Genomic DNA, 15,155 nt, shown 5'->3' on the forward strand with positions numbered 1-15,155 from the left:
TTTTTTTTTAAAGATTTTATTTATTTATTTGACAGAGACAGAGATAGCGAGAGCGGGAACACAAGCAGCGGGAGTGGGAGAGGGAGAAGCAGGCTTCCCCCCGAGGAGGGAGCCCGATGTGGGACTCGATCCCAGGACCCTGGGATCATGACCTGAGCCGAAGGCAGACGCTTAACGACTGAGCCACCCAGGTGCCCCTTCTTTCCCTTTTTCTTGACCCTCTTCTACCTGTTTGGTTTTGTGTTTCTTTCTTCTGAGGATTTTTATTATTATTTATTTATTTGTGAAAGAGAGCAAGAGAAAAAGAGAGAGCATGAGTGGAGTGAAGGACAGAGGGAGAAGCAGACTCCCCGCTGAGCAGGGGGCCAGATGGGCAGCTTGATCATGGGACTCTGTGATCATCACCTGAGCCAAAGACAGATGTTTAACCTACTGAGCCACCCAGGTGCCCCGGTTATGTATTTCTTTTATAAAGTTTATTTGACAATCAGTTATTAGGACTTAGCTACTTTGTCACAATACTAAGGTGAATTACACTGGTTCTAACGTATTAACTCCAATATAACTGTGTTACCTCACGTTCAGCCCTAGCACAGTGTTGCAACCAAAAGAAACAAGACTCTAAACTTCCAGGAAGGTTTAAAAAATTAAAATAAAATTCCAGGAAGGTTCGAAGATAAATTTAAATCTTTCCTGAAGTCCAAATAGCTAATGTTATAGGACCCAAAGCGAGGCATTCTAAAGATTCACTCTTTTATTTAAGCTTCCCAACCCTCCCTCATGACAGCTTTTCCCTCCCCGCCACCCCAGACCCTTCTCTCTCCCAAACGTACACTGAAAATTGCCTCTAGCCCATGCTAGATCTCCTGTTTGCTTCTCCTGATCTCTTTTCTCATTGTTCAAATCTTTTCTTTTCTTCTGGGGACTAACCCTTTCTGTTTCAACATGAATACATTTAATTCTTTGGATTCCTTCTAATTTTTCTGCTTCCCCAGCATATTCTGAATAGAACACAAACCCTTGGGATCTGACCAGCTAACCTAGAATACTCCTTAGATGTTAAGGTGGGGGAGAAAAACTGAGAATATTTATGTTAATATTTGTGAATCCATCACACATGTAAGTAATCATTTTTTTTAAGAATCTTTTTCAAGCCATTGGAAGGTGAAAGTTGAATAAACAGTGTCGTACCAAAGTTAATTTGTTAGTTTTGGTAGATGAGCCACGGTTACGGAAAATGTGAACATTAGAAGAAGCTTGTTGAAAGGCATACAAGAATCTCGGTATTATCTTAACAACTGTTCTATAAATCTAAAATAATGTCAAAATAAGAAGTTCAAATACGGTAACATTTTCCATAACCATGATTCATGTAAAAGATCCTTGATATACTACTGTACATTGTGAATGTCTAAGAAGGGAATATAACACATGCTGACCAGAAATATTTTGTCATGAAAATTTTTTTCCTCCAAGAATAGCATGGAACTAGAAATCCCCATAACAGAGTTCAGGAAATGCTGTGCTTGGATTAAGTTTATGACACCAATATCTGTATCTCCTCATTTGTAAACTCCAGACTCCTATATTCAGTTGTCCACTGGACACGACCATTTGGATGAACAGAGCCTAGCTTGCTGCCTGACGTGTGGCATAGTCTTTTTTAATCCAGATCCAGTCTCCACCCTGATCTTTATGGACTGTGTTAACTAAGCCCCTTGCCCTCTAGATTTGGGTTATTTTTGGTTTATGGGAGCAACATCCAGAGACACTACAGCAGGGAAAAAGTTATTTACCAACTCTCTCCCAGGCTCACTGAGGATATTACACACATCATTTTACAGAGTTTTGATGGTGTGTTCTCCCAATGAAGGGAAATCTCCTCTGATTGGCCATCTCTCTCTTAGAGTTACAAGGTTTTTGGTTTTGTAAACCACTCCATTCCCCTCCCTCTTCAGGCCTAGGACAGGTAAAAGCTCCCTGTTTTTGCTAGCCCTGGGATGCTTCACCATAAGTCTGCAAAAACCTTTATAAATATTACATTCATTAAACAGTCTTAATCACCCATTTTGATGTGCTAGGGACCTGGATACACTCAGCAAGCCCCAAACTGAGCTCATTATCTCTACCCAGACCTGTTCCTATTCTTAATGCCATTCATTTACTCAGGTCAGATAAGACTTGAGCAATCACGCTCAGCTCTAACACTTAATTGCTAGTCTAAGATAATGGAAACAGACTAAACCTGAATATGCGACACCTGGCTTCCAATTCCAATTACTGCTGACCCTTGAACAACACAGGTTTGAACGGCATGGGTCCATTTACATGTGGATTTTTTTTATAAATACAGTATAGTACTGTAAATATATTTTCTCTCATGACTTTCTTAATAATATTTTTCTTTTCTCTAGTTTAAGAATACAGTATATAATACATATAAAATATGCCTTATCAACTGTTTATGTGTCAATAAGGCTTCCAGTCAACAGTAGGTTATTGGTAATTAAGTTTTCACAGGGTCAAGTTACACACAGATTTTGCGACCACGAGACGGAGGGCCGGCAGTGTCCCTGACCTCCACATTGTTTGAAGGTCAGTTGTATATCACTGTTATAGCTGTATTCTCTTAGGCAACTTACTTGATTTTTCTGATCTTTTCTAAATTTTAAAATGATGTGAAATCATATTCACTGCTTGGAGTTGTTTTGAGGGTTAAGTAGGATTGTTTAAAAGAAAAGTAGCATAATACTTCCCCATGAGCAGTAGGCTCCTATAATTGTCTCGTCTCCAGACCCCCAATCCTCACCCCTCAGCCATCCATTCTTTCTATAGCTGACACAGTAATCTAAAATGCAAATCTGATCATACTCCTCCTTTGCTCAATTGCTTTAGCAGGCTCATGCAGTCCATGAGGGGTTATAAAATCTCTAGCTGTGTATGCGAACCTCTTCAGGATATGACCTGAGGCCTGTATTAAGAAATTATCTAGAGTTTCACACATACTGAATGGTATCATTAATGCAGTTACCTTACTATCTTCTGTAGAGACCAATTTAAAAAACTACCATAAAATTTAATGATTTATTATACATATTGCAGAAATTTCATGACTAAAAAATGATAATAATAGCAACTAATGGTTGAGTACATAACTGTGCTAGAAAATGTGCTAAGTTGGGGTGCCTGGGTGGCTCAGTTCGTTAAGCATCTGCCTTTGGCTCAGGTCATGATCTCAGCATCCTGGGATGGAGCCTCTGGTCAGGCTCCCTGCTCCGTGGGGAGTCTGCTTTTCCCTCTCCTTCTGCTGCTCCCTTCCCCCCTCTTGTGCTCTCTCTCAAATACATAAATAAATAAAATCTTTAATAAAAAAAGAAATTCTGCTAAGTCATTATATACATTATTTCATTCAGTTGTGTTAGCAACTTTCTAAATTAAGTAAGTAGTGAAAGTAATTTGGCTTATATATTTTATCGAAATTTATAACTAAAGGTCAATTCCATTAAAAATTGTTGAAAGATATAAGTTTATTTCACCACAAAACAAAGAAAAATATTATATTAGCCTAAAGTTCAATAAAATTTATTGTGTCATAGAGTTAATAGAATAAGAACCGGGGCCAAATTTCTGTTTTATTATTTTATGCTTTTTGCTTCTCAGGATATATCTCACTGAAGAGCTAAGGTGATAAAGTTCTTGGTTTAATAGAATTGTAAATAAAACATTACTAGCTCCTGTAGAACATTGTCCTCGGATTCATCCTATGGTAAGAAGTAATCTTATAATAAGTTTCTTATAATGCTCCTTTCTCCTCTACACAAATCCTACCAACTCACTCTTTATGGCCCAATGCAAGTCTTATGATTTCATTGCATGGCCTTGCCTCACTCATATCTCATCTTCCTCCTAACTTTTACAGCCTTTATGATCTGTACAACTCAATTTTGTACATCAGTAAATAATGCTTCATAGTATTATTCACTGCATAGGAGCATGCCTGGTTGCCCCTACAAGTAGACATCTCCATCCAGACCACAACCATACCGTACATACCTATGGTAGCTATTTAATCACTATGCAAAGCCATGCAGTCTTCTCTTTGCTCTTAAGGCAGTTTATTACCAACCCACCAGCCTGAAAACAATAAACTTGAAATCTCTGGGTGGGAGCAGAAAGGGACTTAACAGACCATTCAAGTTCTGGTCCCACACTTTGCAGGTGAAGAAATGGAGACCCATCTGTCAAAGATTATACAACTGATTAATGTCAAAGCTGAGATTAGAAGCTGAGTCCTTGGTCTTCTCTCTAGAGGTCTTTTGCCCAACTGATTAGTGTCAAAGCTGAGATTAGAAGCTGAGTCCTTGGTCTTCCCTCTAGAGTTCTTTTGCCCACATATGGGTGATGGCATTTATGATATTATTTACAACTGCCATACTAAGTACCAGTTGTATATTTATTCAAGAAGATGATAGAGTATACAGTATTTACTCACCTTATATTTGGCTTTATTTGTGCAAATTGTATATGTTTATAATGGAATATTAAAAGTAATTTAAGGAGGGTCACCTGGGTGTCCTATTTGGTTAAGCGTCTGACTCTTGGTTTCGGCTCAGGTCATGATCTCAGGGTCCAGAGATCGAGCCCCCGTCGGGCTCCCAACTCAGTGGGGAGTCTGCTAGAGATTCTTTCTCCCTTCCCACCTCCCTCTGCCCCTCTCCCCACTTATGCTCGCTCTCTCAAATAAGTAAATAAAAATCTTCAAAAATAAGTAATTTAAGGAGAAGATATACACTTAGCAAGGGATCACTTAACGTCTTCTGTCCACATATTTGCCACAATAGAAAAGTTGTGGCAATTTTACACTAAATGTCCAGTAATTACATGTGGGTGGAAGTCTTCTATTCTTCAGAGAACAATGACAACAAAAAACATGATATTTGGGGGGGATGTCCATGTTGAGTAGGGGGAAAGAAAAAAATCTTTTCTCATTGTTGACTGAAAAATAATGGGATCATATCTGGTAACTGTGCTTATACTTAGATTTTATGAAGCAGCTGTTTTTGGTGATGGGGTGAGGATGGACAATGTTACCTGGAGCAATTTGTTTAATCACTGAGGATTCTGTTTGAGAGTAATGAGGGGCTAATCCTTCCTGAGAAATATAGTTCTGATAAACACTGGCTGATAAAGTGGCTCTCACACTAAAAGTAAGAATAACCTGTAATGTTAATATAACAGTTGCCATATCATTCAGAAGAAGAACTCGGTAGACCTGCTCCTTTAATGAAATAAGTGGTTAACTATAGTGACTCTTTGAACTTGCAGGCTTTTCAGCCCCAGTGGAGCTCCCAGTAGACATGGGAATTCTGTTACAAAATGTAATACCTTTTTGAAAGAATGTGAGAATTAATATTATATTTAAGCTAGTCCCTTTTAAATTATGTCCATAAATAAATGCAAATTGACAATGCCCAAAATGATTACATGAGGTGGTTGTTATATATCTGTTTAATGCAACTGTAGCCAAACATATTCTAAAAAATACAGTAGGAGTAAAGGAAACAAGTGATTGAATAATGCAATTAGTCTTCATACTCAAATATTTAAAGCCATAAAAACTTCATTATGATGTGCAAAGCATGTGATGTGGGGAGAAGAGTGAAACTGAAGGAAGGCAAGATACAGCTTCAAGGCATGAGACAAATAGCCCAAGATAAGAAGCACACCAAGGTTTCCAAGAAGCAGTTGTGTGCTATGAGAAACTCATTTTCTTTGTTTTAAGTGCTATGAATGCACAAAGGAAGCTTTTAAGGGCCTCAAAGATGTGAGAGCAGTTTCACTCATAACAAGGTCCATGATTTTTTAAAATCTACTGATAAAATCGTAAATTGTTTCCAGTGTCCTGGGAACACACTTAACAATCCAGTCTATACATAAGCTCTACTTTTTGAAAACAAAAAAATGCCAAATACGTTTAAGCTCCTACGTTTTGACCTGTTAAATCTGCATTCCTCAAATCAAAAAGCACACTTTAGTGCCACAAGTAGGTTCCTTTTTTTCATAATGCCATTTTCTTGCAACTTGGCCCTAAGGAAGTTCCAGACTAAAATAGTGCATCAAGGACTGTGTATAATCAGCCTCACTAAAAACAGCTTGATTAATACTAAATATGTCCTAGTTCCTAATCAATTATGTTAATGAAGTCGCAAGCAACACATCTGCACGCCCTGACAAAGCCCATGATCTCAGCACCTCCTGATAACGCGGACTGCTTGGGAAGCCGCTCGGGGCCAGTGTCCGCACTGTGAAAACTCCTTCTCTGGGAGTCAAAAGGAGGTCCTAGCAAAAGCCTTGTAATCCTGCAACATTGTTATGTTACTCACTTAAACATAGTATTGGGTTCCAGGGTGAAATGTCAAATTAAATCACTCTTTAAATATAACAATGGAAACCTAGGTGTCCCACTTTACAAATGACACATCCTTTTCCAAGTGACAGACTGAAGGCAAAACATTTGCTACTTGGTGTTTTATGAACCTCTAGTAGGAGATAAACTGAAGTCAAACACTTGAATAATCTATCAAAATCTGCCTCAAATTGGGGAATTGGAGTTACTTGATTTATGTCTATCTTGCAACAACAACAACAGAATTAGAATCCAATGAAACTTAAGGTGACACTATTATTTATAGTTTCTCCCTTGTCCTGTGAACATTGGGGCAGTGAGAGAATCACTTGTCAGTTCTGTGTCAAATTATCTCCAGTAACATAAGCTCGTATAGTCCAAATGCCAAATGGAATGTGAGTCTGATGTCTCCCTCTCTCTCTCTCAACTGGATTCTAAAAATTTTTACTTAATAATCTGCTTACTAGCTAGGTAAATGATATACAGTAGTTGCCAGGGATGAGATTACTCCTTTTGTTTTATTGTTTTCAGGATGAGTCAGTTATATTTGAGTCCAGTTAAGACATTTAAAAAAATATTGACTCCTATCAATAGCAAGCATATATAAAAGATGACGCAAGTTGGGAATTTATGCTGGTGTAAAACCACATATGATAAACACGCAAAATGCAAATCATTGAGGACTCAAATATTTAAACATCTCTAATTGTATGAGGTAAACATTTAAGCTGCTTTACTAATAACTAGGCTTAGAGGTTACCAAGTACTACAGACTGAATTGTGTCTCCTCCAAATCCATATGTTGGACCCCTAACCCCCATATGACTGTATTGGAAATCAGGCCTTTAGGAAGTAATTAAGCTTAAATGAGGTCGTAAGAGTGGAACCCTGATCTCATAGAACTGTGTCATTCTAAGAAGAGGAAGAGCCACCTGCGCTCTCTCTTCACCAGGTGAACATAGCAAGAAGCAGACATCCGCAAGCCAGGAAGTGGGCTCTTTCCAGAACCCAACCATCATGGCACTCTGACCTTGGACTGTGAGAAAATAAGTTTCTGTTATTTAAGTCACCCAATCTGTGGTGTTTTTTCCTGGCAGCCCTTGCAGACCAAGACATCAAGGGTTGATCAGGAATTTAAGAAATTATTATATCAAGAGGAAACTGTCTTCACATAATTACCACACAGAAATGGTATCTGGAGCCAAGTGAGTGAATGGGTGAAGCAGATGCATGGAAGTTGATGAAGACAATGGCAAGCTCCCCTTATTCAAGATGACCACACTTAAAATCAGTGAATAAAAAAATCCGTGTGGGCCAAATAAAATGTGTCTGTAGCAGTTTTGAATGGGAGGCAAAAGTTTCAAACCTTGGACTAGCACTGGACTGTTCTCTAAATATTCAAGAAGCATTATTGATTTGGAGTCTTGGAGCAAGATCTTACATGTACTTTACATTAAATTGTGATCTCTAATGACCAAATGAATTCCTTTTTTAGATTGATACTGATACAGCACTGACTTATAAATGTAATGGGATTTTTATTTAAAATTTGCAACTACTAATTCATTCCATTTGTGTAGCTGGCCAAATCAAAATATTTTACATACTATACAATAGGTTATTATAATTTGCAAGTATAATGTAACCTTTCCCCCCATACCCACTGGCATTTCTCTTGCTCTCTTGTAAGCCTTTCTAGAATGCTTAGGTACTTGGCTTGAAAACTATTGCTCCTTCCCAGACAAATAGTCAAAATTTCTCCATGAGTAGCATTTTATTTTATTTTATTTTATTTTATTTTATTTTTTAAAGATTTTATTTATTTGATAGAGAGAGACACAGCAAGAGAAGGAACACAAGCAGGGGGAGTGGGAGAGGGAGAAGCAGGCTTTCCGCTGAGCAAGGAGCCGGATGTGGGGCTCGATCCCAGGACCCTGGGATCATGACCTGAGCCGAAGGCAGATGCTTAACGAACGAGCCACCCAAGTGCGCCTCATGAGTGGCATTTTAGCCATTCTGAAGGACATCTGGCCAATTATAGATCATTCAGGTGACTCATACTAAATTAAAAGCATTTTTAGAAATATTTAGTTGCACTCCACCTCCTTCTAAATCACCTAGGGATTTGCTACTGAGATGTAGTCCTGGACCAACAGCATTAGCAATCCTTGGGAGCTTGGTAAAAATGCAGACTCTCAGGCCCCACCCTTGACCTACCGAATCCGAATCTGCATTTTCACAAGATTCCCAGGTGATTTGTGTGCACATTATATTTTGAGAAGCATTGCTAAGGTACTCTATACTGAGATCAGAGCATGATGTTTCTATTGCAGAACTTGATGAAATCTAAAGCAAAAACTTTATGTCTTCATCTTCCAAAACTTGTTGATGTCTCAGAAGGTAGGAAGGTAGGATGAAGGTAGGATCCTCAAATGCTGATGTCTGCATAGTAATATACTAGAAAGATGCTTGTGCATAGAACCAGAAATTCAGGGCTGAAATCCTAGATCTGATATTTACTAACTTAGCATGAATAAATAAACTCCAAGCCTACCTTTGTTAATCGTTAATAATGTCTACATTACAGGGTTTTGAAATGTCAAATGTAAAATGCATATAAGTACAGAAAACACAATATTCTAAATAAATATGAGTTGAAGAGAGCATAGCTACAGGTGTGCCTTGGTCAGGATCTGGCCAGAAAGTGCATAGAACATGCTGATGTCAGAACACGACTTACAGAAAACATCGCCTGACCAGCTACCCAAATTCTTCCCTGGCCATTGACTATGTGAAGCATAAATATATAGCCAAAAGGATCATTGGATCTGTGGTCATTGGATAATGCATCACTCACCAAGGCATTCGGATTTAATTAATTAATTAATTTAAATTATTAATTATTAAATAAATTATTTATATATTAAAATTAATTAATTAAAATGTATTTATTTATTTAAATTTAATTTACTTAATTTACTTTAATTTAGATAAAATGGAGAAAAGACTATTTGAAACAGGGTACCAAGTTCAGGTGTCTGGTATAAAACAATTGGGTTGGATCTGTAAGTTTTTTTTACACATGGACATAAACCAAAGGTTCTCAGAATTTACTGTAAACAAGACTCAACTGAAAACCTTGTTAAAATAGAGATTTTTTTTTTCCTTTCTGAATTGCCAGAGAATCTGATTCACAAGATCTAAGATATGGCGGGAATATGAATTTTTAACAAGCTTCACGGTTGATTTTGATGCTGGTGATCTGCAAGTTATTGTTTGTGAAAAGTTGTGTTAAATTAATAAAATGCAATAGAAGGAGAACTTCTTAAGTTCATCAATATCAAACACAATAATAAAAACTGCAGTCATTATAGTTTTATTCTGTCTTTACAATACCTCTCTGTGATAGGTAATATGAGTATCAGTATTTTACCAATAAAGAGGCTGAAACTGTAGTTATCACATTTAAGTTCATCCAGGTAGAAAACGGCAGAACCAGAATTTGGATCCAGGTATGTGTGATTCCAGAGCACAGGCTATAAATCACTATACTGTTTTTAAAGACACAGGGTTCCTACCATCTCTCTAAGTAACAAGAAATGATCAATAATGCCTGGGTCCCCTTTGAAGGAGGGGTTTGGAGGATACATGAAATAAACTGAACTTTTCAGACATTTCCTCCTCATTATTGGAGATTCATTTGGGAATGGATTTTGGGGGATAGAAGATACATAAAGTATCTTCTTTATGTAGGCGAGGACAGGTTACATGAGTATATAATTCCAGATAAAAACCATATAATATTTTCTTGAGTTCCATATGCCAATTTAGAATGGCCTGTGGTTTCCTGTCTTGGTGAATGGCACCTCTGTCTACCTGGATATCTAATTCAGAAAGCTGGAGTCATTTTTCTCACTTGTTGTATCTCAGCATCTATATTAATCAGATACTTTGACCAACTGATTCCCTTCCCATATACTTTTCTGATCTGCTTTTTTCCATCCATTACACCAATGTTTAGTTCCTGCTTTGCAACTTTTTGGACTATTTTCTCTTCTCAAGTGTCTGTAACCAATCTCTGTCTAGTCCAGCAGGATGGCAGTTAAATTGATCTTTTAAAATGAACATGTCTATCCCATCCATGGGGAATTCCTTGTCTTCTATAGAAAAAATAAAATAAAATCTCTTAGCTGAGGAGGAAATACTTGTGCTTGTATATGCACAGAATCTCTCTGGAAGGAAAAAACATTGGTTTCCTGTAAGGAGAATGGGGTGCGCAGGGCCAGGATGGAGATTGTCTACCCTATATCATTTTTGTAACTTTCAAATTTTGAAGCATGTAAATGTGTCAAAAATTTTAAAAGGGAATACAAATTCCTTAGCTGGGTGAAATAGCATGGTATCAGAGATTTGCAAAGGAAATAAATCACAATGAGAAAAAAAGGAGGAAAGAAAGGAAAGAAGAGAAAGGTTGGATAGGCAAGAATAGAAAATGTTGATAAATGTATCTGCAGGCTGAGTGTATTGCAGGTTTACTTTACTATTCAGTGTTCTATAATAAAAATTTAAGGATACAAATAAATTCCAAGCTTAGCCTACAAGGCACATCACAATCTGTCCTTTGCATGCCTTTCTATGAGCTGTCCCAGACCCTCTCCATGCCTTCTCTTTTCTCTCCACGCTGCACTACTTATGCTTCTCTGGACCAAATCCCTTTCTTTCTCATCTCCATGCCTTTGCATATGCCAATTCTTTATTGGTAATGTTCTTGCCTTCCTTGCTCATTCTTCCTATTCTTGGGACTTTATCTCCACAGCCACCTCTGCAGAGAAGCCTTTCCTGGGGTCCTCTTCACCTCTTCCAAGAAGAGCTATGCCCTCCTTTCTCTAAGCTTCCACAGTACTCAGCACTGACTTATTTTTTTGGTTCTTATCACATTGTGTAATCAGCATACCTCTTAGAAGCCAGCAACCAGGGCACCTCGTGCAGGCTGTGTGCTTTATAGGGTTCTATGGGCCCTCCTCTGACTACATCTTGCCCTAGGTCTGTGGGGACAACAGGGTGTGGCCACCTGGGTTTTTTTCTCTTACACTCCAGATCCTAGGACCCTGAAATTTTTTCCCCCTGACAGTTCTTTCTCTGCTGCCAGTGACTGCTTGGGCCTCTTGCTGAATGAATCTTCTAGTCTCAGGGGGTGACCAAATTCAACAGGGTAGCTGTTTGTTAGATGAGGTTAGAACTTGGACAAGCAGGCTGGTGTCCCTTTCAGTGTTAGACAGAGCTGGGAGTGCAAGGGGTGCTGTGAGGGTCTGAAGGAGACCCCTATCTGTACTCTTGCAAAAAACTAATGGTGTACTTGGCTTTGATCACTTGTGTTTTATATCTGGCTCCTCTTCAATTACTTTTAATTTTATATCTGTAAACTGAGTCTTGGTAAGACAAGAACTATTTTCTATTACTCTCTGAATCCCCAGTACTTTGGGCAATACCTGATGTGATCCCATAGTTGGGATTTAATAAATCATAGTTGAATGAATAAGTGAAGACAAATGATTTTGAATTTCTAGCAAAATTCATTATGATGACATTTCCCTCTTCTAATTGTGCCAATACTGAAACATTGTATTTTGAAGAACTAATTATTAGGGGTAGTATTAGCTACTAATTTTATAAAGCACTTGTAAACTGGTACATACACACACACACACACACACACACACACCATTTTATCCTCACACTAACTCTATGAGATGCATACTATTCCTGACCCATCTTATAGGTAACAAAAGTCATGAAGAGCGAATTTAAGTAACTTCCAAAAATTTACTCAAATGGTAAGAGATGAAACTGAGATTCAAACCCAGAAATTCTAGCACCAGAGTCTTAAGACAGTAAATTGGTCAATTTGTGGTAAAACTTTAAGAATTGCAAGGCACATCCATGTCCATTTGTCCCTGTAATTTCTGCCTTAATTTCCAGGGTATGAAGCTGGTCATCCATCTCGAAGCTGATAGTTACCAATATAAAATCTTAAGAGGAAATTTTTGGTTTTCCAAAAAGCAGCAAGTTGTAATTTCAGGACAAGTAACCTACAACTTAGACATACTAAAACTACTTGAGAAAATATGGATTTTGCTGTTTCTGCTGTTACTATTTTGTTTTATTTCTCTACATTCTATTTTATCTACAATAGAGAAGACCTTAGGAAAAATAAAATACTTGCCTTCTAGAGGAGGTGATGCCGGAGTGGGTCTGGAAGCTTGTTCTGTTGGTAATGGAGATGGTAAGGCTGGGCTTTGTCCTGTGCACACAATGTAGGAGTAGGCATTGAAAAAGAAAAGTATTAACAAATTTAATATCCATGACTAAAATAGCTAGATCTGTCCCCAACATGCATAATTCATAATCCAAAGTATAAATTCATATTATTATGCAATAAGAAAAGTGTTATTAGGTGAGATCTCTAAGTGGATACATACACAGGTTCCGTTATCTTCAGAGCCATTTCTGAATATATTACTTTTCATAGATGTATATACAATGTTAAATATATCTACTGGACTTCATTAATGAAAAATCTACATGCAATCAAATAAAGCAATTTATTTTCAAAATGCACTTTAAATTATGGAAACTAAAATCACAGAAGCTGAGAGGAATCCTAATATAGAGAAAAACCACCATTTTTTTTCATTTAACTAAAAATTCTCAAACGATATAATAGGGCAATAAAAGAAGGTTAAAATTCATGGGCCTTTTGATATTGAACAGGTACATTTTCTCCAGCCAAAATAAATGACCTGCAGTTAAGTAAATAATGGGCCAAAGGGAAAATATATTCAGTTTTATAGAGTCTTGAAAGGCTCCCTCAAATCTCGGGGCTTATTATGAACTGTATAAAAACCCACAATTGTTTCTGAGTGCTTCCTTATCCCAAGCGATTTCTTTAATTAACCAAAACCATCCAGGCCATGAACTGTAAACATTAACTAACATATGATCCCATATGAAATGCTTGCAAAATGTTTTATCATTAATTTTCATTCCACAAACTTCTGCTGTGTGTTTCTTTTAAATCCAGGAACTGAGGTGGGCTTATGCACCTTTGAAAATCTCACTGACACCTAGATATTATCAAATGTCAGCAGACCTCCCTGCTTACCGGAAGTTTTCCTTTTTTAGAATTTGTCAAAATTAGTTTGCTCTGGTGAGTTGTGCAGTAGCAAGCAGAGCAATTGGAGTGGTGTACACACCAGCCTCTGTGGGGGTAAGAAGGGCAACAGCCCAGGCCCTCGTGCCAAAGAGAGGCGAGTCTCCACTCATTAGCGGATTTCCTCATAGTTAGACCCGTCCAGGTGGGTTGTTGAGCATGTTCAAGTATGCATAAAAGCGCCTTGTTTCATAACATGCAGGCCATATACCTAGAAAAGTATCAACCCATATTATCATCCATTTTTTTTCCTCCTGAGAGCAAAGATTTGATAGAAACATATTGCAAGATGCAAGTTCCTCTTTCAGTGTCCAAAGAAAAGGTGAGGCTGGGCACTCTAAAAAAAAGTTTGATCTCCATGATTTTTCCCTAGCTAACATTTATATACTGCTTACTCTATGCCTAGAATAATCCCAATCGGTTTTGATATATTAAGTTATTTAACCTTCACAAGATCCTTAGGATGTGGGTGTATTTTCACTTTACAGATTGAAAACTAAAGTGAACAGGTTTTCAGGCCATTCAGCAGCTAAGAAGTGGAGCTGAATTTCCATGGAGGCTCCAGATTTGAGGTGCTTAAAGCCTCCTTCAGACTGCCTAGGGCGAGAAAAGGCTCATCTTTTATAAGGAGGTCCATGAGTGCAGGTGGGACAGACGCATGAAGCTCCCACCCTGAGTCTCCACCTTCTTTGTGAGTCAAAGGGATATATGCGTGTAAATATCCATTCCCAAGTCTTGCCTGAGAGCTGTTCTTGAAAAACTATTTCTAAGGTAGGTTGATATTTTGCAACTCTTAAATCTAGGGATAATCTAGATTTAGGAAGGAGTTAACTAAATGATTAAAACTTAAAATACAAGAGGCCATGAATATAAATCAATTGTTTCCAAATACCGAGGCTTTCAAAAATATCTTCATAGGATGGTTCCTGTTCAATCTAAACCACTTTTTCCCTGTCATATACTTTCCCGAACAGTGATGATGTAAAATCACAATCCTTTATAGTCTTGATAAGCTTTTTAGAAATGTATTTCAAAAGGAAATTCTTTCCAGTGGAGTTATTCATACTTTATAACTCTAAAATATTTTTAGGTTTTCTTGGAAGAACTATAAAGTCATTATTTTATTTTAAAAACATTTTAGTGAGCTCTTCTTATGTTCCAATACCAAAAACATTAAACTCCAGCCATGCCTTCAAGAGGTTTCCAATATACTGACTAAAACAGACTTAGATCATTATAATAGATTGCTCTACTACAGTGTGATGATGGGAAATAATATATACAGAGGGGTCATTGCAGAAAGACCCCTGGAGGAGATCAACTGTAACCTGCATTTAAAGACCTGAAACGAGTTTGCTGGGTGAAGAAATAAGGAGAGGAAGTGTTTGCTTACAGAGAGAATCTGGTGAAAACAAGGCACGGATGCCAAAATATGGAGGACTCCTAAAACAAACAATCTGGTGCTTTCTGCAGCAGAAAGTATGATATCCAGTTTATAATAGAAATTCTCTATGGCTGTAATCAACTATATTATGCTCC

General features: G+C 37.6%; 1 protein-coding gene and 1 long non-coding RNA gene across 19 annotated transcripts in view; one reads left to right on the forward strand and one right to left on the reverse strand.

Moving 5' to 3' along the window:
- Positions 1-15,155, reverse strand: part of TRDN (triadin) — a 373,567-nt gene that overhangs the window by 218,034 nt on the left and 140,378 nt on the right. For 17 of the 18 annotated variants that reach the window (XR_014147926.1, XM_081828915.1, XM_081828907.1 and 14 more), the window contains exon 10: positions 12,630-12,707. The exons of the other annotated variant lie outside the window; for it this stretch is intronic. Coding sequence is in view for 16 of the 17 variants with exons in the window: in XM_081828915.1 (XP_081685041.1) it covers positions 12,630-12,707 (78 nt within the window). In the remaining variant the exon portion in view is untranslated. The remainder of the gene's footprint in view (positions 1-12,629; positions 12,708-15,155) is intronic. 18 annotated transcript variants of the gene reach the window in all.
- Positions 1-15,155, forward strand: part of LOC115942334 (uncharacterized) — a 47,840-nt gene that overhangs the window by 6,348 nt on the left and 26,337 nt on the right. The gene's annotated exons all lie outside the window — the stretch shown is intronic.

This window comes from Leptonychotes weddellii, chromosome 8, assembly GCF_054177405.1.
Source record: "Leptonychotes weddellii isolate Sample4059 chromosome 8, ASM5417740v2, whole genome shotgun sequence".
NCBI classification, from domain to species: Eukaryota; Metazoa; Chordata; class Mammalia; order Carnivora; family Phocidae; genus Leptonychotes; species Leptonychotes weddellii.